We start from the raw sequence: 24,805 nt of genomic DNA on the forward strand, positions 1-24,805 counted from the left end.
AGTTAAGATAACACTGAAGCAGCTACTCCCCTTTAACATTCAGTGTCATTTGTACCTGTTTCTGTTCTGCTCTTCACTAACTATCAGTACCAGGATACATTTAAGTGAGCAGACTCCACAGAAAAAGGTGACATTAAAAGAAAATGGTGAAAAAGTTAAAAGCATTTAAAGCTAAATGTAAATATAATACTAACAAAAATGTTCTGAATGCCAAATTAGAGCAGAGAACTAGCTAACCAAAAAGTAAGAACTGACACTGACCTATTGAATTACGAAACTGAGCAGAATAAAAACCTTAGCTGTACTCCCGGCCTGAAGCTGTGAATCGCTGTCAGAAAAGAAATAGCAGTGTGGCACATTGGTTAATGTTAGTGCCTCACAGAGTTCAAGCTGTGGTCTTCACTTTGTCTCTCTGACGTCTGCATTTTTTTTCTGTCATGATCATAATCCAAAGACTTCAGCTTTATCTGAATCGGTGTCTCCAAATTATGAGTAGGTGTGGATATGTGTGTGAGCATGGGAAAGGCGCTATATAAATAAAATGTATTATTATTATTATTGAGTATGTCCTATGGTGGACTGATGCCCTCTTCAAGATTGCTTCGTGCCTTGAACAAAATGTTGCTGGAATAAGTAGAAACCTTTTATTGGAATAAGGAATTAGGATAATAAATAAAAGGATGAATATACTGTACAGTGTGAAGGAGAACCAAGTCAGAACTCAGAGTGCAGTGGAAGACAGGAACAAGACCATGGAAGACTGGGTTAAGTGGGTTCATGGACATCATGGACATCTTTTGCATTTGGCATAAAATTCAACAACCTGAAATTCACAAGTTGACTATTTTACATTAATTTGTGAACTATATGTTGGATGAAAAGAAAACCGTCAAGTTTTGTGTATTTTTGTCCAACCTTTTTTCCATAAAATATTTATTGAAAGTCAGTCAGTCAGTCATTTTCCAACCCACTGTTTCCTAATACAGGGTCACGGGGGACTGCGGGAGCCAATCCCAGCCAGCACAGGTTGCAAGGCAGGAACAAATTCCCGGGCAGGGCACCGCCAACTCACCACAGTGCATTTATTGAAAGTTCAAGTGATATTGAACAACCAAGGTGACTTGACTAAAGACCAAACATCCTTACATTCTAAATTCCACTTAATACAATTTAGTAGTGCAGGGTGAGTGGAGTTTATTCTAGAAACACTAGAAACTGTGGGAAATATCCCTAAATAGGGTGCCAGTACATCATAGGCCTTATTCAAGCACACACCGAAGCTTTGTCAGAGCATATTTAGAAACAACAATTAATCTAACATCTTTAGGGCTGCCCAGATTAAAACCCATTCAGACAATGGTAAAATGTGTAAATTCCACATAGAAAACAATTAGGTGCAGTATACTTTCAACAGTGTTAGCCTCTGAAGCACCATTCCTGTCAAACATGACAATCATATGTGCAACACATTAAGTATTTTAACATATATGTTACAGAATAAATTTTTGTCATAATATGCACAGCTAGTTTTTACAGCAAACACAAATATATCTCTCTATTATTATAAAAAAAATCCTGGCGCAAGACGAGACTTTTTCAGAGAGATAGTTACAAGTCCCGTGAGATGAGACTTTGTGCCAAGAGAGTTTACCACACCCAGGGCCGGAAATAAAAGACGAAGAGTAGATGACAAAGTAGAACACCGTAAAGAATTCAAAAACGTTGGCACATTACATATGCAGAGCAGGTTAGAGATAATGAAGTACTAAAATTCAAAAGTCTCAAAAAAATAATAGTAAAGATCGCATTAGTGCAAAGAAATGGAAATTATTACTCGGTGAAATAATAGAACAGCGAAAAGAGATCGAATATATTGTTCGGATTAAAACTTTTAAGTCGGAGACTTGTAGATCATCTAATTTGTGTTGCTATCAGGGAAAAGTAGTGTTTCTTCCCAATGAAGAGGTGTACATCGCAAGAATTAAAAGATTTGTTGTTTGGTGAAAGTGAAATCTACATACGTGAGCAGCAGAGATGCAAAGTGGCTGGCAGTTAGCACAGGCCGGGGGGAGTTGGCAAGCAAAGCAAGCAAGGGGCAAAGAACTCTAGTTTCTAAAATATATAATATACTGTATATATATATATATATATATATATATATATATATATATATATATATATATATATATATATATATATATATATATATATATATACATATACATATACTGCTCAAAAAAATTAAAGGAACACTTTTTAATCAGAGTATAGCATCAAGTCAATGAAACTTCTGGGATATTGATCTGGTCAGTTAAGTAGCACAGGGGGTTGTTAATCAGTTTCAGCTGCTTTGCTGTTAATGAAATTAACAACAGATGCACTAGAGGGGCAACAATGAGATGACCCCCAAAACAGGAATGGTTTAACAGGTGGAAGCCACTGACATTTTTCCCTCCTCATCTTTTCTGACTGTTTTTTTCACTAGTTTTGCATTTCGCTATGGTCAATGTAACTACTGGTAGCATGAGGCGAAACCTGGACCCTACAGAGGTTGCACAGGAAATCCAACTTCTCCAGGATGGCACATCAATGTGTTTCATTGCCAGAAGGTTTGCAGTGTCTCCCAGCACTGTCTCAAGGGCATGGAGGAGATTCCAGGAGACAGGCAGTTAGTCTAGGAGAGCTGGACAGTACCATAGAAGGTCCATAACCCATCAGCAGGACTCGTATCTGCTCCTTTGGACAAGGACAAACAGGATGAGCATTTCCAGAGCTCTACAAAATGACCTCCAGCAGGCCACTGGTGTGAATGTCTCTGACCAAACAATCAGAAACAGACTTCTTGAGGGTGGTCTGAGGGCCCAACGTCCTCTAGTGGGCCCTGTGCTCACAACCCAGCGCAGTGGAGCTTGATCGGCATTTACCATAGAATACCAGAATTGTCAGGTCCACCAATGGCAACCTGTGTTTTTCACAGATGAGAGCAGGTTCACCCTGAGCACATGTGACAGACGTTGAAGGGTCTGCAGAAGCCATGGAGAATGTTATGCTGTCTGTAACATCATTCGGCATGACCAGTTTTGTGGTGGGTCAGTGATGGTCTGGGGAGGCATATCCATGGAGGGACGCACAGACTTCTACAAGCTAGACAAAGACACCTTGACTGCCATTAGGTATCAGGATGAAATCCTTGGACCCATTGTCAGACCCTACGCTGGTGCAGTAGGTCCTGGTTTCCTCCTAATGCACGACAATGCCCGGCCTCATGTGGCAAGAGTATGCAGGCAGTACCTGGAGGATGAAGGAGTTGAAACAATAGAATTTCCTTCACGATCCCCTGACTTAAACCCAATAGAACATCTGTGGGACATTATGTTTCGGTCCATTAGGCACCGCCAGGTTGCTCCTCAGACTGTACAACAGCTCAGGGATGCCCTCATACAGATCTGGGAGGAAATGCCACAAGACACCATCCGTCGTCTCATTAGGAGCATGCCCCGACGTTGTCAAGCATGCATACAAGCTCGTGGGGCCACACAAGATACTGAAAAGCATTTTGAGTAGCAGAAATTAAGTTTTTGAAAAAATGGACTAGCCTGCCACATCTTCATTTCACTCTGATTTTAGGGTGTCTACACAATTGAGCCCTCTGTAGGCAGAAAACTTTTATTTCCATTAAAAGACTTGGCATCCTTTTGTTCCTAAGACATTGCACTGTCATTATTTGTATAGATATCCAACTTCATATTGAGATCTGATGTATCTAATGTGTTTCTTATTTCTAAATAATAAATATTAACATTTATATAACACTTTTCTTACTGTCCAAAGTGCTTCAGTGAGTGGGGAGCCACTTTAGCCATCACTAATGTGTAGCATCCACCAACCATTTTTGCGCATGTACTGTATCTATCTATCTATCTATCTATCTATCTATCTATCTATCTATCTATCTATCTATCTATCTATCTATCTATCTAGAACAGTGTAATTGTGTTGATAAAAATTGTTTAGATCTTCTTACTGGAGTTTTCAGTGCTGCTACAAAAAAGACATCAATTGCAGCTGTTGGGGAATTGTAAGACCACGTAAAGGTTACTTCAAAGATCAGTTGCATATTCACCGATATTCATTTATGAAGTACTTGGTGAGTACTCTCAAGCCTTTCTCACTGATAAATGTGCACCAGCTACGATAATGACACTCTGTAAAGATATCTGGATGATAGGGCCTTTGCAGCCATTTTTGTGTACACTGCGTGAAAGGCTAGTATGAGTGAAAAGATGATAAGCGCTTGCAGAAAGCATCTCATGGTGAGCTAATATAGTCACAGCATTAAAATTTTACCTAGCTATATATTCATGACCCCAGGTCACTTCTTCTTTCAGCTCACATTCAAAGCATTCTTGCATTAAGCTATAAATAATAATACCTCAAGCCCTGTGTCTCACGCTTTTATTTCTCTTCAGGTTATAGGAGTCAAGAACATCACAGCCAGAGATCTGAACCTAGCTGTGCAGCCTGGAGCAGACAATTACCTGGCACCCTGGAGCCCCATTCTTCGATATGGAATCACAGCATCTATCTGGCTAGCAGCTGGCTTGCTTCAAGTAATGCTTTTTTGTGTTTTAGTACCTTAAAATTATAAACGATTTCAGTCATCTGTACTTGGCCTTCTTTTTAAGTAACTATACAATTATTAATGCAATAACAGAGCATAGTGCCAGAATCTTTATTTCTATTTCATTGTTTCTTTTCAGTAACTGTGATTTGCCTGCGAAACAATGAAATGACTTGGCATTAAAGCCAGTCATTAGTATTTGCTTACCTAAGGCTTTTTGTATAAATCAGTCTGTAACTACTATGGCATAGATTATGAGATTGCAGGTACGGTAAGTCTTAACTATTAGATTATCTTTTACAATTATACGGTAAGTAGCATGCTTGTTAATTTCTGAGATAATAAATAGATTACAAAAGGGCAGATTCTGAGCCTCCTGCTGTAGTTAAAAGAGGAAATACAAAAAGCAGGAAGCGTTTAACTCAAAAGGTCGTGGGACCCTGAAACTAATTACAGAGTTAAGTAGCTGAAGTATAAACCTTGACAACTTTTGAAAAATACCCAGATGAGACACTGGAGCAATTTTTTCTATTAGCTAACCAAACAAAACTAAATGGTTATCTGTCATTTGTTATTTCCTTTGTTCTAAATGTTTAATTTATTTAATTGTAATTCTTGTGTAATCAAAACTAGTCCTCACTTTTGAAAAATAAAGTTTTCCATACATATACATCATATGTAATACATACAGTAGAGGAAATGATGCATGTCATAGAAAACAATTCAGGTAAATGAAAATGAGCTCCAGTGCAGAAGTAAGTGAAGCACAAGTTCCTTAGCTGAGTTAATGAAGTAAGTAATAATGGGTTGTAAAATCACTAGAAACAAAGTGAAGAAAAGAACAAATCACCTGGGCAATGTTTGAGAGGCCCTGCACTACAGTATGTAAAAATGAGAAACCTTGTCCATTGGGTTTAATCCACGCAGGTTAGTGTAATACAGCAGTTGGGAATTTAAAGAGAACACAGATGAGCTGAAGGAGAAGGAATGTGTTGTACAGGCTTATGGAGAAGGTGTGAAAACCACAATAAAATGGTATGTTTGAAGGTCTGGAAAGACAGGAAGCTACTACACCAAGATTCAGATAGGCTTCATGCCACATGGCATGAATCCCGATCTTGGGATTTCTGGACATCTCTTCCTGTAAGTGATGTCCATGTTCATCCATTTACATTTTGATGTGAACGACTAGCAATTCCATTTCTAGGAGAGTAGCCAGGAAAGTACTTTTGCACTCATAAGAGAATGTATCTGTTTACATTACATTTGAAGGATGCCATCTCATTTTTCACGGCATATTTCTGAAGGAATGATTACTGGACGTGTTTTCTAAATGTGAAATTTTGAGGGTTAAGAAACAAAACCATGCTTGACAAAACTATATTATTATCATACTGTACTTCGCTTCCATAATAATGTCAGTTTTGGATTTGATAAAGCTTACACAAAATGCAGTAATAATCATCATTCCCCATCAGCACTCAAATAATCATTTTATTAAAATGCTCGGGCATTTCAATTAATTAGTGCAGAAGGCTCTAAAGTCAACGCAATGTAAAGTTGAACCTTATATCTTATGGGTAAGCATTTTGATAACATCTGGTAGTCATGGTCTTAAAGAACTAGCTCTTTATCAGATGGAAGGGAGTGAAGAAAAGATGGGTGGGGTGCAACATGTCAGATATGATCTTTAAGACTTGTATTTTAGTCTGGAAGAGTAGAGTGAATGTACTATGATGACATCTGTCCTTTGTAGAGATATTGGCATACAGTACAGTCAATGGAAAATCACTTTTCAGAAACAGTAAGATTTGTAAGCCTTCTTGATAGCCATAACTAATTTGACCTTCCATGTCAGAGAGTTTTAAATGGTGGTAGCTAGGAAATCCAAGCTTTCTAACATCTCTGCATATCTAGAAAATTGATGCATAAAGGTGGGGAAACTATGAATTTGAAGTTGTGCCAAAAGCTTGTTCACCCCCACACTGACTTAGGCAGGCCACGTTAGAGTTGCCAATTAATGTAGCTAGCATATCTTTGGGATGAGGGAGAAAAACTGGAGGACACAGAGAAAAAGTCTTGCAGACAGGAGGAGAACATACAAACTCCGCTCAGACATTGTCAGGGCAGTGATTCAAACCTTGATCTGTGGAGATGTGAGGTGGCAGTGACAATTTATATTATAATTGCTAAGATGCATCTGTTATGAAAGGGTGCTACAACTGGCAGTGCTATCTGCTGTCTGCTGGAGTTGGTAACTGTATTGGGAGAGTACTGCATTGTGCTTTATTTCTTGATATTGTTCAACTGTTTGCTGGAATATACACTGCTGGTCAAAAGTTTCAAAACACCTCAGTTTTTCCAGTTTTTCTTCACATTTAATCAGTTGAAATGCAACAAATGATCTAAGTCTCATTTCTACTGTGAAGAGGAGACTTTGTGCTAAAGGTGTTTGACAGGGTGAGTGGCAGTAAGAAAGCCATTCATTAAAAGACAAAATAGGGCCTTGAAATACCAGCTGTGGACGACTGCAGGATGCAAGAAGGTCTTATGGAGCAATGAATCAAAATTTGAAATCTTCAGTTCATCACACAGGGGGTGTTTGTACGCCATCGAGTTAGTGAAAGGATGGCTCCTCAGTGTGTGACACCAACTGTCAAACATGGAGGAGGAGATCTGATGGTCTGGGGTTCCTTTTTGCTGGAGGTAGAGTTGGTAACTTGTACAGAGTGACTGGCATTCTGAATCAAAAGGGTCACCACACTTTGGCTGTTATATCAACAAAAGGTGGTGTCATAAAAGCAGACCACAGACATAAAAAGGTTTGGGGCAGCCACCCATATATTGTGCCTTGGTTGCAAATGGGTAGAAAATTGATTGTGATGTTCACCGGTTTGAGTCCAAAACAGAACTGAATGTAATAGGAAAAGAGGCCGGCCTTAACACTAGAATTACCAGAGCCTACAAAAAAACTTGTAGATCCGCCCCACCTTAAATTGCTTCTCACCTCTCCGTCAGCATCTTTTGTCCTTTAAATGTGTTGATAAGCAGCAAGCAGCAAGCAGTTTGCTATCACACCCCCCACCGGCGCACAGTTTTCTCAGCTCAAGTCTGTTTACCTGTGTGTCAGTTGCTTGGAGTTGTACAGAGTGAGAAGTCAAGCAAAATCACACCATTTATAAATATTATATCGTTATTTGGAACACATGCATTATTTGTTATTTATTTGGATTTAGTTACTTACTTCCTACAGCTTAAAGTCACAAGTACACTGCAGAGCTTCCTGTGTTTCAGCGACACAGGCATGCTCAAAAAATACATGTGTAATGCCACGAAAAGTTCACGCAGACACTTCAGTTTGCAAGCATTGGTACAAGAATGCGGTCAGACTTCTTTTTAGGGCACATACACTGTCCAGATTGTAAACACCAGCGTGGAGAATCACTTGTGTACTGAAGAGTCTATAGCTGCAGGTGGAAGCTGCTGTCGCTGTACTTTGTATATAAGAGCCAGATCAAATGTTATTTACTTATTTACCTTGGTTTATTTACTTACTTCCTACAGCGTAAAGTCACAAGTTGAGTGCAGAGCTATAGCACGTCTTTATGTGAAAACAGCAGTGTCAGATGGGGGTGTAGGATCGTGAATGCGACTGAGAAAATGAAACCGAATAAACAAAAACAAAAAACAAAGCTAACCTTTACAAGTATCATACATTTACACTGGCTGTTACAGACTGAAATCAATTGTATGTTTTATTCTAAATTAGTAAGAATAAAAGCAGCTGACTTCTCAAAACGGACTCGTCGGGGATCAAACCCGTAAAGTTTTGATTACAAGTCAACAGTTGATACTGTTGCACCACCGAAGCAGTCATAGTAAATGTGTGTCAATGTCGCACCCTAACGCGTGTTCCTTTTCTGCAGATATATTTTTGAATAAAAGCGCACTTGTTCTGTTATATTTGTACCTTTTGTGAAAGTGTTTTATTGATATTTGGACTTCAGGCTTCACACATTATAAGCTTCATGTCTACATTTTGTCAATTATTACTAAAACATGAAAAACTTTTCTTTTTTAAGGATGTGTATACATAGATCGTTGTAGACACGGAACATACATGAAATGTATGTGTTCCAAATAACAATATAGTATTTATAAAAGGTGTGATTTTGCTTGACTTCTCACTCTATACAACTCCAAGCAACTGACACGCAGGTAAACAGACTTGAGCTGAGACAACTGTGTGCCAGTGGGGGATGTGATAGTAGGCTGCTTGCTGCTTATCCACACATTTACAGGACAAAAGACGCTGATGGAGAGGTGCGAAGCGATTTAAGGTGGGATGGATCTACGAGTTTTTTCGTAGGCTCTGGTAATTCTAGTGCTAAAGCCAAGACAGGAAGTGACATCACTGGGGCCGGAAGTGGCATCTTATGGACCAGAATGACATAATCTCTGGCACCGAAAAAAGTAGTGATGTCTTTGATACAGGAAGTGACATCATCCATGGCGCCGGGACTGGAAGTGACATCATCACTGGCGCAGGGACCTAGCGAGATTTCCCTTGGATGGTCTGCAGAAGATTGAGAAAGAGAGTTAGTGCAGTTCACCACCCCCTGGTCTGGCATGTTAGTACTATTCTTAAAGCCTTTCAGATCTCTTCCAATCCCATCTGTGTGACAGTGGTTACTTTGATGAATCAGAAATTTGAATAAAAATTTGTACACTCAATGATTCCTTGACTTATTTTTTTATTTGCCATTGTTTACTTGTCCCATGCCTTGATTTCATGATACATTAACATCTTAAAGTGCATGCATTTCCATAAAGGCTGAAGTGTTCTAAAACTTTTGACCGATACTGTAGCAGTGAAGAAAAGTAAACATTTCAAATTTTCCAGGAGTTGTAATTTAAGGCTTTCATATATAATTTTTGGAATTATATTTTCAGAATAGTGTACATGCATTTTTTCTAGTGAGGTTTAATATGTCTACTGTATGTCTACATATTGATCTTAATGTGCTTTTTAAATGCCACTGAGTTTAGTCACGTCTGATGTTGTTGACTTCATTGCTGTGTTAAACATACTTCCATTATTTTTTAACAGTTTCTGATTTTATTATGCTGTTGCAGGTTTTGTATATTGTTCTTATCTACGAGCGATTTGTAGAAGATAAAATTCGACAATTTGTGGATCTGTGTGCCATGAGCAACGTGAGTATTGTTATTCAGTCTTCGTTTGGAGCAAAAAAGATTATTCTCTTTAAATGAACAAATAAAACCAAGTTCATGTTTAGCAGAATTGTGTGAAATGTTTCACAAGGCAGAGATGAGGTTGTAAAAGATGAGACCACGTTGTAGTTATTTTCTTGGCAGATTTCAAAGAAAAGGCTACATGTGAAGATTGTGAAAGTTAAATACAAGTTATTCTCCTGGGCCTGGAAAGCAGATCATGGCATTTCATTTGTCAGGTGTTTAATACTGAGCTATATAAAAATGAAGAAGTAGGGGGCCGGTTTCTGCTGCACCTCCACAGCACACACTGCAGTTGACTCGAACTCACTAATATATGGAGCAGATGTTTTGAGATTCACCTCCCACGGAGGGCAGCATGTACCCTTGCCAATGTAAGAGAAAGCTTTCTTACTTGACAATTTTATGTTCTGATTGTTCGGAGTCAGTCCTCTGAGAAGAGCGCTATATAAAAATAAATGGATGTTGCTGATACACAACACACTAGTGTGAAGCCTATTTTAGGTACACCATTCAGGGTAACCGTAATCCTAAACAACATTCTAAGAAGTTGTAAACCAATGTTTATTTCAGAAATGTAACAGGAATTAAGGCTTGCTGAATGTCAAGAAAGAAAAAAGAGACTTTATTATTATGGCTGAACACTTTCTGCTTTTCTGTCAAGGTGTCTGTGTTCATCCTGATGCATCGCTGCTATGGGTTCTACATCCATGGGCGCTCCGTTCACGGCCACACTGATGTCAGCATGGAGGTCATGCGTTCCAATCTGAGGAAGGAAGCGGTAATCCTTGTTGCTCTTTCTTAATTGGCCTCTTGCTTTGATTGGTGAAGTACAAACTGCAGTTCTTATGGGTTCTGACTAACTGAATCAGACAGCTTGAACCCTGCATGGATGGAAAAGAGAGTTGCCATGTTCATTTTTATTCACAACTAGGGGGCTCCGCCCCATGCATGCTTCGTTTGTACACCCCCGTGTATACAATTTAAAGAGATTATTATTTTCATGGGAATTGTTACATATGCATTATTTTCACTTTTAATTTAAAAACTTTTGTAAAAACAATACTTGTCCTTTATTTCCAGCCCCAGCCATGGTTACATCTCTTTCTCGCAGCACGTATAACCCTGCTTGCGTTGTGAATGGGGGGGTGGCTGAATGCACGCTAAGGAGATGCCGTCGGATCATCTGCTGTCTTTCTGCTGCTGGCGAGCTGCCTGTTCTGCTTGTCACATGTCATTTTAAGAGCTGGGAGCACATGATGTGTGTCTGCCAAAAGCAATCCAACAACTGCTAGGTTAGATCTCTGTGGACTTGTTTTAAATGATGGCTCATTGCCTTGTCTCGCGTGAGGTTGTAAAAACAATACTTTTCCTTTTTTCTGGCCCTAGGAGTGATTAATTCTCTTTCTCACAGGACGTATAACGCTGCTTGCATTGTGAAGGGGGTAGCTGCTGTCATGCTGCCCGTCGATCATTTTAAAGCCCTGTACAGCCTCTGTCCTTTTTGCAACAGGACGTATAACGCGTTGTGAAGAGGGGGAGTTAGGGTGACTGAACGCACGCAAGGAGAAGTGGTCAGATCATCTGCTGCGAGCTGCGTGTTTTGCTTGTCGCTTGTCTTTGTTTTAAGAGCTGGAAGCAAGTTAGAGCGTCTCTTGCGGGACTTCAAATTGTCTTCTGAGAAGATCATGTCTTGTCTCCCTAGTCTGCCTCCCCAAGATTTTTTTTATAATAGAGAGATTTGCACAGAGATTACAGTGCATACAATCAATGGCCAGTTTATAAGGTACACTTATCTAGTACCTGGTAGGACCCGCATCTCTATACGGAACAGCTTGAAGTTTCCAAAGCCCTAATTCAAGAAGGTGCTAGAATCGATCCTAATGGATTTTGCTCCATGCTGAGTTGATATCATTGTGCAGTTCCTCACGATTTATCCTATGATGAGCCTCCTAATCCATTATTTCAAAGCAAAGGTGATGCATTATGTTAAGGTCTGGGGACTGTGCAGGCCTTTGAAGTAAAATGATGCCACTGTCACATTTGCAGGACCAGCCTAAGATGATGCATATTTTTCCATAAGGATGTGCACATACATGGTCAGCAAACAATGCTGATGTACACTGCAGCACTCAGATGCCATTCAGTAGATCTCATGTGTGCTAAGAAAACACTTCCCACACTATTACACCACCACAGCCAGTCTGCACTATTAACACAGAGCAAGCTGTATTTATGGTTCATGCTGCTTATTACAACTTCTAAACCTACCATCTGCGTGTACCATGAAAAATCCCGAGGTGTCAGACTAGGTAACATTTTTCCAATCTTCCATATCCCAATGTTCAGTCCTCCAGTTTGTGCATCATATGTCCCTGTGGAAGATAGACAGCACTATAACACGCTAACCCGACACAGACAGACGCTGGATGCACAAGTCCAAAAAACACACGGCGATTTATTTATATAGAGTGTCCCCAACAGCCCAATCACACACTTTACTTTCTTTACTTTACTTTCTTATTCTCTTTCACTATTTTTCAGTCCTTTTGTTTTTTTCCTCCATTCCTCCTCAGCAAGCTTTGTCCTTCTCCTCCCTCCTCTGACTCATGGAGTAAAGACTGCTGGCTCCTTTTATAATACCCCAGGAAGTTCTCCAGGAGACGTTGACCTATTGGCAACACTTCCGGGTGTGGTGGAAAACCTGCCCAAGAGGGTTCAGCAGCTGTTGCAGCACCCCCTGGCAGCACTGCTGGATCCCAACAGGGCTAGGGAAGAGTCCAAGTCACCACTGCAACCCAGGGAGGCTTCCATCTAGTGTTCCAGGGGAGGTAATATTTTGACCACACTTGCTCCCCTGGTCCTCCCAGCGTAGAGGCGTCCAGGCTGGGCAAGGACCCCGGCCATCCGCCACAGTCCATTATAGTCTCTTCTTCTTCTTCTTTGCTGATGAATGCTGCTATAGCCAACCCACTTCATAGTCTAAGGCACCAAGGGTTCAGAAATGCCCTTGTTTAGAGCACTGCTGTGAAGAGATGTGGTGTTAACATCAGTATTCTCCTCCATGGAAATATTCACATTGTATTGTTATACAACTTTGAATTACAGTGGATTGAATCTGCTACTTTTTTACACCAATCAACAGATAGGAGGAGTGGTGACTCTGAGGCTAAGGATCTGCACTGGTATGTGGAAGGTTGTCGGTTCGAATCCCTGTTACTGCCCTTACTGCTGGGCCCTTGAGCAAAGCCCTTAACAGGCAACTGCTCCAGGGGCTCTGTACAATGGCTGACTCTGTGCCCTGACCCCAAGGGGTATGCAAAAACTAACAAATTCCTAAGGCAAGAAACACATAACAAAAAAAAAGCGACGACAAAAAAGAGACTCTTTAACGTCAAAGTGAAAACAGATCTCTGCAAAGTGGTCTGAAAAATTAAAAGTATAGAATACAAAATCATTTATTGCATACTGCGGTGGGCTGGTGCCCTTCCCAGGGTTTGTTTCCTGCCTAACGCCTGGGATTGGCTCCAGCAGACCCCCGTGACCCTGTAGTTAGGATATGGCGGGTTGGATACTGGATGGACTTATTGCATAAGTATTCATCTCTTCATGTCAGTATTTAGTAGATGCCCCATTTGGCAGCCATGACAGCCTTGGGTCTTTGTGGACAGGTCTCTCTCTATCGGCTCTGCACATCTGGATACTGCCGTTTTTTCCCCGTTCTTCTTTCCAAAACTGCCCAGGCCCTGTCAGGCTGCACAAGGATCACAGCCCTTTTCAAGTCCAGCCCCAAATTCTCAAATGGACTGAAATCTGGACTCTGACTTGGCCATTAACATTATTGTTTTTAAACCATTCCTGTGTAACTTTGTTTTTATGCTTGTGGTTGTTGATTTATTGGAAGACAAGTCTTCTGCCAAGGCACAGTTTTCTTGCACACTACAGGTTTTTCTCCAAGCTTTTCTTGTACAGTATTTTGCTGCATTCATCTTTCCCTCTACCCATACAAGCCTTTTGGGCCTGCTGCAAAGAAGTACCCCCTTCAGACTCTCTTCTTCATCATGTCTGCTTGCTACATCTGCTTGCTTTGAACACACTGGTGACTGACGCTGGAGTTCATTCTGACAACAGAGACCTGTAGATATGTCCAATAATTTGCAGCAGTAATTTATACAGCTTACAAAGTCAAATAGTATTTGAAACTCCTGCTGATTTTTTTTTTTTCTTTTTGCAGGAAAACCTTTGTGCTTTACGTGGCCTGGAACCAAATTCTGAAATTCAGACATTTGAGTTTCTTCTAACTGACAAAGTCCAGTGGCAAATTGAGAGGATCATGCAGCCACTTAGTAAGGTACGGTAAAAATCTCACAGATCAATTTCCTAAATTCAAAAACAGAAGAATGCATTTATGTGGTATGGAAAACGTTTATGAATATGTTAAAATGAAATCATTTATAAATCTATGTAATCTCATTTCTGAACACCCTTTTTCATTAAAGGGTTGTGGGGAGCCTGCGCTAGCAGCATCAGTGGCAAAGAAGGAGCCAGGAGTGGATAACACGCCCTTCCATCACAGTCCATGTACTTTAAAATACAGATGCTATATTCAAAATTGTTTGACTAAATTTCTTCCTACAGAACATATTATATTTGAACTTCAATTCAGAATATCATCATTCTGTGTAATATTTGATTTTCAAAAAGTAATTCAGTCATGTGATAATTATGTGGCAAACACCAGACAATTAGTTTATATTGTTCCTTTCGTTACTTGAAAGGCATAGTTTTGAAAATAATATTTACATCACATGACAAAGGTTCATGTATTAAAATAAAATAATAACATATTATGTTATTATGCTTCACTGAGACTGTAATTGCCCTTTTCATTTTGGCTAAGTCAGACGTTTTCCTGCCTTTGCAGTAATTCTAGTGTGTATTCAAGATAGGTTGTTGATGTTTGTAATATTTATTTATTTACTGAGTTTCTGTAAAAAGCTAAATTTCCCTCTTCAGATAAATATAGTGATATCTATCTATCTATCTATCTATCTATCTATCTATCTATCTATCTATCTATCTATCTATCTATCTATTGTGACACTAGAGGGCACTGTCGCTCCTCTAACCCGACAGACATAGATGTCCAGGGCACCCGGTAAAAGTGCAAAAAGGTATTTTTAATTCCTTTCTTTTATAAATATAGTGCCCTTGAAGCACCACAGCCACCATATACAGGCAAGTAAATAATCACAATACTCAAACAATAATCACACACAATTCTCTCTTCCACACCTCCCAGCAAGCTCTATCTTCTACCTCCCAACTCCGACTCACTTGCTGGGTTTTACAGCAGTCCTTTTACAATCCTTGACCCGGAAGTGCTTCTGTTCTTCCGTCCCCGTAACTTTAGAGTACTTCCAGGCTATGCAGAAAGTAGAAACTCCCCGGTGTCCCTGCAGCATCTCCTGGCAGCACCCATGGTACCCAGCAGGGCTGTGAAGCCGAATTCCAGAACCTATGGTGCCTTGCGGGAATCAGGGGTGCTGCTATGCTGCAGGGAAGCCACTATCTAGCGTCATGGGGGAGGCAGTGTCCCAAAGTAGATGCCTTCCCCCATTCAACCATCCTTTGGGTGTCTATCTATCTATCTATCTATCTATCTATCTATCTATCTATCTATCTATCTATCTATCTATCTATCTATCTATCTATCTATCTATCTATCTATCTATCTGATACAATGTGCAGTTCAGTGACTCCTGAAAACAGCTTGTTGTCTGTTTACTGTGATGGACTGGAGTCCCATTCAAAGTTGGTCCCTGCCTTGAACTTGCTTTTTGCTTTTTGGATGAGGTCTACCCAAAGCTTCTGACCATGTAACAGAAAAGGGTGGTACAGCCAATTAAATGGATGAATGAATATTTCTAATAATGTGTACTTTTAAATATGTATGTTTGTAAATGTCCTGTGCACAATATTAAGTATTTACCATTTTACATTGAAGCTTCCAAGACCCAGGTTTGTAAGGAATGACCCCCAAGGCTCAGCAGACCAGAACATGAAAGTTTATTACACTATGAACAAGTTTCTGTCAACTTTTTTGGAACATGTAAGTATGGTTCTTACTTAGTAGGAGTAAAGAGTCATGATGCCCAAGATATATGGCAGACATTATATTATACTCATGCTGCATACAGATATTCCTGGGACATTGTATATAGAAGAATAATGAAAAGGTAAAGGCAAATCAATTTAAGTCATAAAATATACAGTTATAAAAATGAGAGCATTGTTTTTATTAGCTTTCCCCCAAACTCTTTTTTGTCATTTAAGAAAACAGTTTTTTGCCTTTTAGTCAAGTGCTTTTTTTGACTTAATGTGACGTTTTTCAAAGCCATTTTGGTTCTATTCTGTGTGTAGTTTGCAATGTTCTTTATAGGATCATATGGGGAATCTTCCAAAATCTCAAATGTGTAAATAAAATACAGCATGTTATTTTAATAACTCCACAATTTAAAACTGTCACAAGTGCATCTTGACTGTAAAATACAGACTAAGTGCGGGCCACTGCCACACATTGATCCTCACTGAGTTGCACAACAGTTTAAACATGACATTGGGCAGCACCATGGCACAGAGGTTAAGGTTAGCACAACATGCATATTCTCTTTCAGTTCAAGTAGATTGTTTCCACATCCCAGATATTGTCAAGTCAGGTAAACATAAATGTGAGTATGTGCAGGAGTATAGCCTTTGATATATTCTGGCTTATTTCCTGATATCCACTACAAGGATCAACACTGTCTTCTTGCAAATCCTTAATGGAAAAAGTAGGGTCAAAAATGGCTGGAGAATGTAATAACCACAGAAGTGTGTTTTGAGATGAGTGTTAGTAACTAACAGTGTATATTCCTGATTTACCTTCGCTTTTTAGCTGGTGTTGCCCACTTTGACAAAAACATCCACCTCAAGTAGATGTTTCATGTAACTGTCTACCAGTCTCTGATAATGACCGCATAGAGGATTCTTTCAACTGTGTGATGTTGGACGGGTGCCTTGCATGCATAGCCCGTCTCAAACTCCATTTACCCTCTCAAGACCGGGCTTTGACTTGGTTGTTCCAGAACCCTCCACTTCTTTATTTTCAGCCATTCCATGGTGGGTTTACTTGTATGAGTCTTGTCATGTTGCAAGGTCCTCTTTTATTTCAGCTTCAATCTTCTGATGGTCTCACATCATCTTGATACAATGAAGAATTCATAGCAAATTCTGTGATGGTGAGATGCCCAGGCCCTGATGCAGAAAAGCAGCCCCAAGCCATAACATTTCAACCACTATGCTTTACAGTCGGTATCAAGTTCTTCTGGTCTAATGCTGTGAAACCTATCTTTTGGCACTGTGGCCATGTAGCTCTCTCTTTGCCTAGCCTGTCCAGTGTACATTATTGCAGAAGCCCTGGTCTTTGCCTAGCTGTTCATGGGCAAATGTTAGTCTTTCCTGAAGTTCATTCCTCCTGGTACACTCCACATGTAGATGTAGTTGTGCAAAGTATTTTTAATGGTTGTCTCATGCACTTTTACATTAACAATGACACAAGCTGGCTGTAGGTTCCATGAAGAAATTTTGGGGTTCTTACAGACTTCTTCCAGCATCGTGTGTTGTACTTGATGGGCTGAACTTGCTTGGATGGCCAGGATTTAACAAGGTGGCAGTTGTTTTAAATCTTTTCCACTTGTAGATGATCTTCCAGACAGTTGTATGGTTGTTATCCACTTCTTTGGAGATCTTTTTAAATCTCTTCCCAGACTTATGGACATCTATTACCTTCTTTCTGAAGGCCTCGGAGAGCTAATTCAATCTAGGTATAGAGATAACACATACTTCAACAAAGAGCAAACCAAACTAAATGACTGTCCTCTGTAATGATGTTCTTATCAAATACCTTTTAAAAAGTGCTATTGCAATGGGTGTATGTAAATAATTTTTAATAAGTATGCTGTTCTGTGAGTGGTTACTTAATTATCTTTGAAATGGAAGTCTGTCTAAACTGGCCATGAATGACCATTTGAGTAAATTCATCAAGTGACAAATTATTTCATGTTCTGGCTCCATGACATTTTGTGGATTAGTAAGGTGATTTTGAAAATAAATATGTGAATTAATTTCTCTTTATCTGTCAACCTCACCTGGATGTGTGAGGCAGAGAATGATTAACTCAGGGCTTGAATCCCAGCATGGTCGTTGGCGGTTGTTGGCCATGTGAACCTTACACTTTCTCCATCATGGGGAAGCTAGAGCCTATCCCAGCAATCATTAGGTGTAAGGCAGGAACCACACTTGGACAAGACACCAGTCCATCACAGTATGAACGCACACACACGCACATCAGAGGCCAGTTTCACAGCGGCAGTTCACTTAACCTCTACATCTTTGGACTGTGAGAGGAAATCAAAGCACCGAGAGGAAATCCACTCAGGCATAGGGGAAACATGTAAGCTTCACACAAGGAGCACCTGTGATGCTGGTCTCCTTATTCTGAGGCAGCAGCACTACCACTGCACACTTTGTGGGTTTTCCTTTGAGTTCTCCATTTTTCCTCAGATCCTATGTGTGTGTTTGATCAGCTAGGGACTCTAAATATGTCCAGGCTGAGGGATTGTGGATGTGTGAAAGAGAGAGGTCTGTGATGGTCTGCCACTCATCAAGTATCTGAAGCTATTAAAAGTACTGGAATCAAATGAAGAAGGAGCTTGGAGCACTTCAGCACCATGGCTAGCTACTCAATATCTTCTGTTGATTTGTTGCTCAGATTGACTGCTGCTTACCTTAACATACAGCATCTTTTTTTCAGAAGTAGGGCTGTTATCCTACTAAGCAACTTCCACGCAATAAAAGGATTTTTTTTTCTCCTTATTTGACTCCTAAGTCATCATAAGATATTTTTGTTAAAAGAACCTTGTAAGACATATGGCTGCTTTCTGCATTAAAGTACTGTAAATGCAAAAGGATACCTTAAGGTGCATTGCATTGATTTTCTGAGCATGTGAATAAACTGTTTACAATGAAAGAGAGACTGTATTGTCTTGGACTATCTTGACCAAGATAACTCAATCTTGGGGGTAGCAGCATAGTGCTGACGGTCTCCGTGGATTTTATAGGCTTTGAATGGGTTTGTCTTTGGATATTCCAGTTTTCATCTGTTAGGCTAACTGGAGGCTCTAAATTGCCCTGGATGAACATGTCACTTTATGTGTAATGATTACCTGGCAGCTCATCCACGCTTGGTTCCTGCCTCTAGATATTACCTAAATGGGCTCCATCTCCCCATGGCTCTAAAATGAAAAACTGAACAATGTAAATGGATGGATTTATGGCTTGGTTTCCCATTTCATACAGGTATTTTGAGCAGATTAGACCAGATTATTAGAAGAGAAGCTTGGGGAGAACAATTTAAAAAATGGATCTCATTTATTCTTTCATGAAGGTTCATAAGGACATGGACTACATCGTGAAGGACAAACTCTTTCTAGAGAAGATCATGCACTATGAATTCCAGCATCCAACTGAACGAAGCATTTTCTATAATGGTATGTTATTTAAAATACAATTTTAATTCTAAAGTTGCCATTAAAATTGCATTTTAGCATCAAGGAATGCTTAGCAGAGAAAGTCTTTGCATTGACATTTATACATAATTACAAAAACATTGGCATTAGTACAAATATATATTTTGCATCCTTTGTTATGATGAAGAATTAATACTTAATTAAGGAAATCAGTCTATCATTCCAAAATGGATTTGTTTTTGTACCTGTATATCACATTTAAAATTACAAGCTCAGATGTTGCATAGTTAAAACAGAACATGACATAACAAACAGAAAAACACACACTATGCCATGTTTATAGCAATCAAGAATATAATATTAACATTTACAGTGTCTCAGACTATGTTAAGATATTGGGTTACAGTTTAGGTTTAACTAAGTCATACATTTTGTAATATTTTAAAATCTTCTTTAGGCATCCTAACCTACATAGCTGGTTGTCCAGTCTTATTTATCTTGCATAGTTTTGCTTTTATTATGTTGTGTTTATTATACATCTGTTCCTGATATTTAGCCGTGTATTACATTTACTTTTTAATTTCACTCATGCAGTAAGTTGTCATGGCCGAGGCCACCTGGTTTGTCTGCCATTTAAATTTCACTTCTGCCTCAGAGATTTTCATCTTGCGTATGAAGTGAGCTTAGTGACACGCTACATGCCCTAACTGGAACCAGGCTGGTGTCTGTGGTTGGTAACAAGTTATTAGAGAAAAAAATACTTTGATGACAACTTCATTCTCTCAGAACTGCTTCTTGACATGACAGTACATGTAGACCAGGGCTATTCAATTACTAATTCAGTTGGGCCAGATTTTCAAACCAAGAAATTTAGCTGGGCCAAACATTTTCATGGCAGGTAAGCAGCAAGTAATAACACATTTTAAACCAACACAAGTAAATGTAAGTAACATTTATTCATGGTTTCCCTTTTAAATTTGGTCACATCTGACTCAGGCACTTCAAAAAGTGCATAAAAACCAGTAAAAAACCTATGATTGAACAGAATCGGAGGTAGCAACACTACTTCTTTTCCAATTTTGAAATAAAAAATAAACATTTTGGTCTTATCTGACCCAGACACATCACAAAGTGCATTTAATAGAATAAAATAGAACTATCAATGCTATCAAAGCCAGCATAACTGGTACAAGCAAGCATGAGCACGTTACCCCGATTTTGGCTTCCCTACACTGGCTTCCAGTTCGTTTTTGAATCCATTTTAAGATCCTTGTATTTGTTTTTAAATCCTTTAATGGATGTGCCCTATTTTATATGTCAGAACTGCTGCACCCTTATGTACTGTCTCGTTCTCTCAGGTCAGCAGACCAGATGCGTTTACTTGTTCCTAAGACACGATGCAAACTCTGAGGTGATCGGGCTTTTTCAGTTGCAGCTCCAAAACTCTGGAACAATTTGCCTTTACATGTAAGGCCGGCTCCTTCACTTGCTGCCTTTAAATCCTATTTAAAAACACACTTTTACTCACCTGCGGTGGGCTGGCACCCTGCCCAGGGTTTGTTTGCTGCCTTGCACCCTGTGTTGGCTGGGATTGGCTCCAGCAGACCTCCGTGACACTCTAGTTAGGATATATGGATAGTTGGATGATGGATGGATGGATGTTTACTCCCTGACCTTTAACCCAGTATGATATGTTGACTATCTGTGTATTTTTTATTACAGTGGAACCTCGGTTTATGAGTAACGTGGTTTACGAGTGTTTTGCAAGACGAGCAAAAATTTTTAATAAATTTTGACTTGATAAACGAGCGATGTCTTGCAATACGAGTAGTATGGATACACTTTGTCTGCTGAGCGTCATGTGATCATAACTGAGCTGATGGTTCTTCTCTCTCTCTCCTTATCTCGCTCGCCCAGTGCGTCTCTCTCTCTCCTTATCTCGCTCGCTCGCTCGCCCAGTGCGTCTCTCTCTCTCTCCTTATCTCTCTCACTCGCCGCCCAGCGCGTCTCTCTCTCTCTCTCTCTCTCTCTGGCAATCGTCTCCTATTCTCCGTCTGAGTCGGTGTGCCTCACTCATATAGTCAATATCTGTTTACTACAGCATTGTGACTGTGTGTGTGCACTGTGAAGTGCGAGTTTCCATCTTGCTCCCCAAAACACGAAGCTGAGTCTCAGTACTTTAACACCAGCTTTATTCAGCTTGAAACAGCAACAGCGCTGTTATTTATTGTGGAGGGATCTTTATAATGTTTCTTGTATGACCCATTGACGACAGGCGCTTATAGCATGTCTGCGATCTTTTTGGATGCTCTTATACGGTGAACTGCTACAGCGCTGGGAGACTGCGATTGCTTTGGGACGCTCTTTCACGTGTTGTCCCATTGGGTGGAATCCCACATGAGTTTAGAAACTCACACCAGCCATGATTCTTTTTAAAGGTAAAGTGCTGGTTAATTTGTATTATGTATTTTACTTTATATTTTGTATTAATCATTTTTATATGAATAGTTTTGGGTTGTGGAACGAATCATCTGAGTTTCCATTATTTCTTATGGGGAAATTCGCTTTGATATACGAGTGCTTTGGATTGCGAGCACGTTTCCGGAACGAATTATGCTCGCAAACCGAGGTTCCACTGTATGAATTTCTTCAGCTGTTCTGTTTCTTTTACCCTTTGGTTATTGTATGTCTGATATGCTGGGTTTTATTGTACAGCACGTTGGCCAGCCTTGATGTTGTTTAGTGCTTTATAAATAAATACACAATAAATCAGTGCACAAACCCATAACAAGTTTTCTCTACATACATTCATTTTAAATCACCACATGTATGATTAGCAGTGTCTTTTTTGTAAACGCATTTGGATTAGGTTTGAGGTACTGAGAAGGTCTATAGAAGCCGAGAGTCCTAGCACTACATGTTTAGTATATCTGATGAAAAAACATAATGTTTAAAAAACAAATCATCAAGTATAATAATAAGAATTCTTTAAAATTATATAGAGTTTTACTCACTACTCAAAGAGCTTTGCAAACTCCGCACAAGGAGGACTCAGGACGCAAGCTCAGCATCTCCTTATTGTGAGGCAGCAGTGCTACTATTATGGCACCTGCTTAGGTGTACTGTACTCTATAATATTGTACTTGATATTTTTAAAATTTCCAAAATCAAAGGATATCAACCACATGTTAATAATAAGCTCTACATTCTACAAAGAAATTGTCATGTAGTCCCACAAACCAATCAGTGCTTAATTGGATTGAGTTTTAAAGAGAATTCTAAACTTTTTGCATTGTAGCAGTAGAGGCGGTTATCGACCTCTTTCACCCTCAGGTACCACGCCAGACCCCAGGTAAAGGTATAACTATTCTTTTTTATTATAAATATGTGCACCAAGCACCCTCTACTCCACACTACTCATACATCTAACCAAAACTACAGCAATCACAATTCCTCCGCTCCCAGACACTTAGCCACCCTTCCTCCCAGCTGAGCTCCTGTAGGCTCAGTCCACTCCGCTCCCGACTCTCGCCCTGAATGAAGGGAGGCGGCCCCTTGTGCTCCAGGTGAGTTCCGGCAATCCTCCACGGACACACCCCCGTGTGGCAGAAGTGCCGGCTGCATCCCCGGAAGCACTCCGGGTGTCCCTGCTCTTCTTCCCCCCAGCACTTCCTGGTGTGGCGGAAGTGCTGAGCTCCAGGGCTCCAAAGGCATGGGGGCGCCCCCTGGCGGTGACCACGGGCCCCTACAGGGTTGAGCTTCAAAGCTCCCAAAGGAACCAGGGCGGTCGCCCCCAGATGGTCTGAGAAAGGTGCAAGCCCTCCTCCGGTCCTCCTGGACATCCCGGTTGGGTCGCCACCCCAGCCACCTCTGACAGCATGTTCACATCAAATGCAGTCTTTCTATTGCGTTCTCTGCTTTGGGTGTCAATGGCTGATCGCTGTCCCCGTAATACCCATAAATCCACTGGATCGGAGTTTGTGAGTGGAGGGCCAACCAATCGTATAATGAGAAGTGCGGAGACAGTGCTTCCAAATAACAAGGCTCTCATTGGAGTAACAGATTTGTTTGTGAAAACCCACGTTCGCACTCACTTGATGAAAGTGGAATACAACTAAGACTCGGCACACAAGTGATTACAGAATCATTTAACATGTAGTCGATGCCACAACCAGCTGTCACGGCCAAGGTGCCAGTACGTCATACCAGTACCGGTCACAAAAAAAAAAAATCACTGTATCATAGACTACTACCACCACTTCTAAACCTACAACAATGCACTGCATTGTGGGTTGAATGTTGCTACGCAACACAGAGTAGTACTACTGCAGTAGTTTATGTCAGAATTTCTGAAGTGCAAGACGTGTTTTTCTCAGGTTTTCTTTGTGTTTCTGGTGGGACCACGGCCTGGGTCATTTGGACGTTGCTTCTGGGCAGGCCACCGTTTCAATAGGCCGGATGTAGACTGACATCCCCTCATTATTTGTGTGGACCAATAGTTGAGAGTCCAAATGAACTGTCTGTTTAACGAAATGAAAGGCACAAAGTTAGTAGTTGACATGTGGGCTGAAATGACTCTTGTGGGGAACACCACACAGTAAGTGCAGCATTTATAGAAAAGAAAGAGATTATTATGGAAATTCATCATTTTATACTTTGAGACATCACATCTCAGACACAGCTTACTAATGTGGTGTGTTTTCTATACCAGAAGGTTCTGTCTTATTTATTATCTCCTTATAAGTAAAATAACATAGTATTAAATTCAATGAATTGCAATCTCCTCTGAAAAATAAAAGCAGTATTTAACAGGATAAAGTAGGAAGCAGAGCGTAAGGACCACATGCGTGAGGTACCACAGCACAGTCAGCCTGTTCCCACCTTTTGTATTCGATCTTCTTCCTCCAGACCCTTGATGATCAAAGCTGTAACTGCTCCACTCCAGTCTGCTTATGAGCCTCTTTCTCATGTCTGCCATCTTTTTTCTGTAGCTTCTTGTGTGAGCTTCGACAATCTACAATAAGAATCTCATATTTTATTGTAACACAAAATTGAATCACAGAAGGGTAAATTTAGTTTTTTAACACTGATCAACAGAAATAGACTCTTTAAAGGAATACTCCACCCAAATGTGTCTTATTTTTTCTTTTCTATGTTACTTGCTTCAAGTACTGTACAGTGGTCACTGAGAAAAAATCTTAATGTCACGTTTTCTTGCAGAATGAGGCAAAAAAGTTTGTGATACTCGACCCTAATTGTGACCCTTGCTGCACAAGGGCAAAAACAATTAGATAAAACATCCATGAAAAAAGAAGAAAATTCTCACATTACTTGTGACACATAATCCACATATCTGTTA

At 40.0% G+C, this 24,805-nt stretch overlaps 1 protein-coding gene across 1 annotated transcript in view; it reads left to right on the plus strand.

The window, feature by feature from the left end:
- The window catches only part of LOC120535491 (meckelin-like), a 128,575-nt gene that overhangs the window by 100,962 nt on the left and 2,808 nt on the right, over positions 1-24,805 (plus strand). The window contains exons 21-26 of the mRNA XM_039763379.1: positions 4,470-4,610; positions 9,758-9,838; positions 10,542-10,658; positions 14,112-14,228; positions 15,885-15,989; positions 19,365-19,467. Coding sequence (XP_039619313.1) covers positions 4,470-4,610; positions 9,758-9,838; positions 10,542-10,658; positions 14,112-14,228; positions 15,885-15,989; positions 19,365-19,467 — 664 coding nt within the window. The remainder of the gene's footprint in view (positions 1-4,469; positions 4,611-9,757; positions 9,839-10,541; positions 10,659-14,111; positions 14,229-15,884; positions 15,990-19,364; positions 19,468-24,805) is intronic.

This window comes from Polypterus senegalus, chromosome 9 (genome assembly GCF_016835505.1).
Source record: "Polypterus senegalus isolate Bchr_013 chromosome 9, ASM1683550v1, whole genome shotgun sequence".
Taxonomy (NCBI): domain Eukaryota; kingdom Metazoa; phylum Chordata; class Cladistia; order Polypteriformes; family Polypteridae; genus Polypterus; species Polypterus senegalus.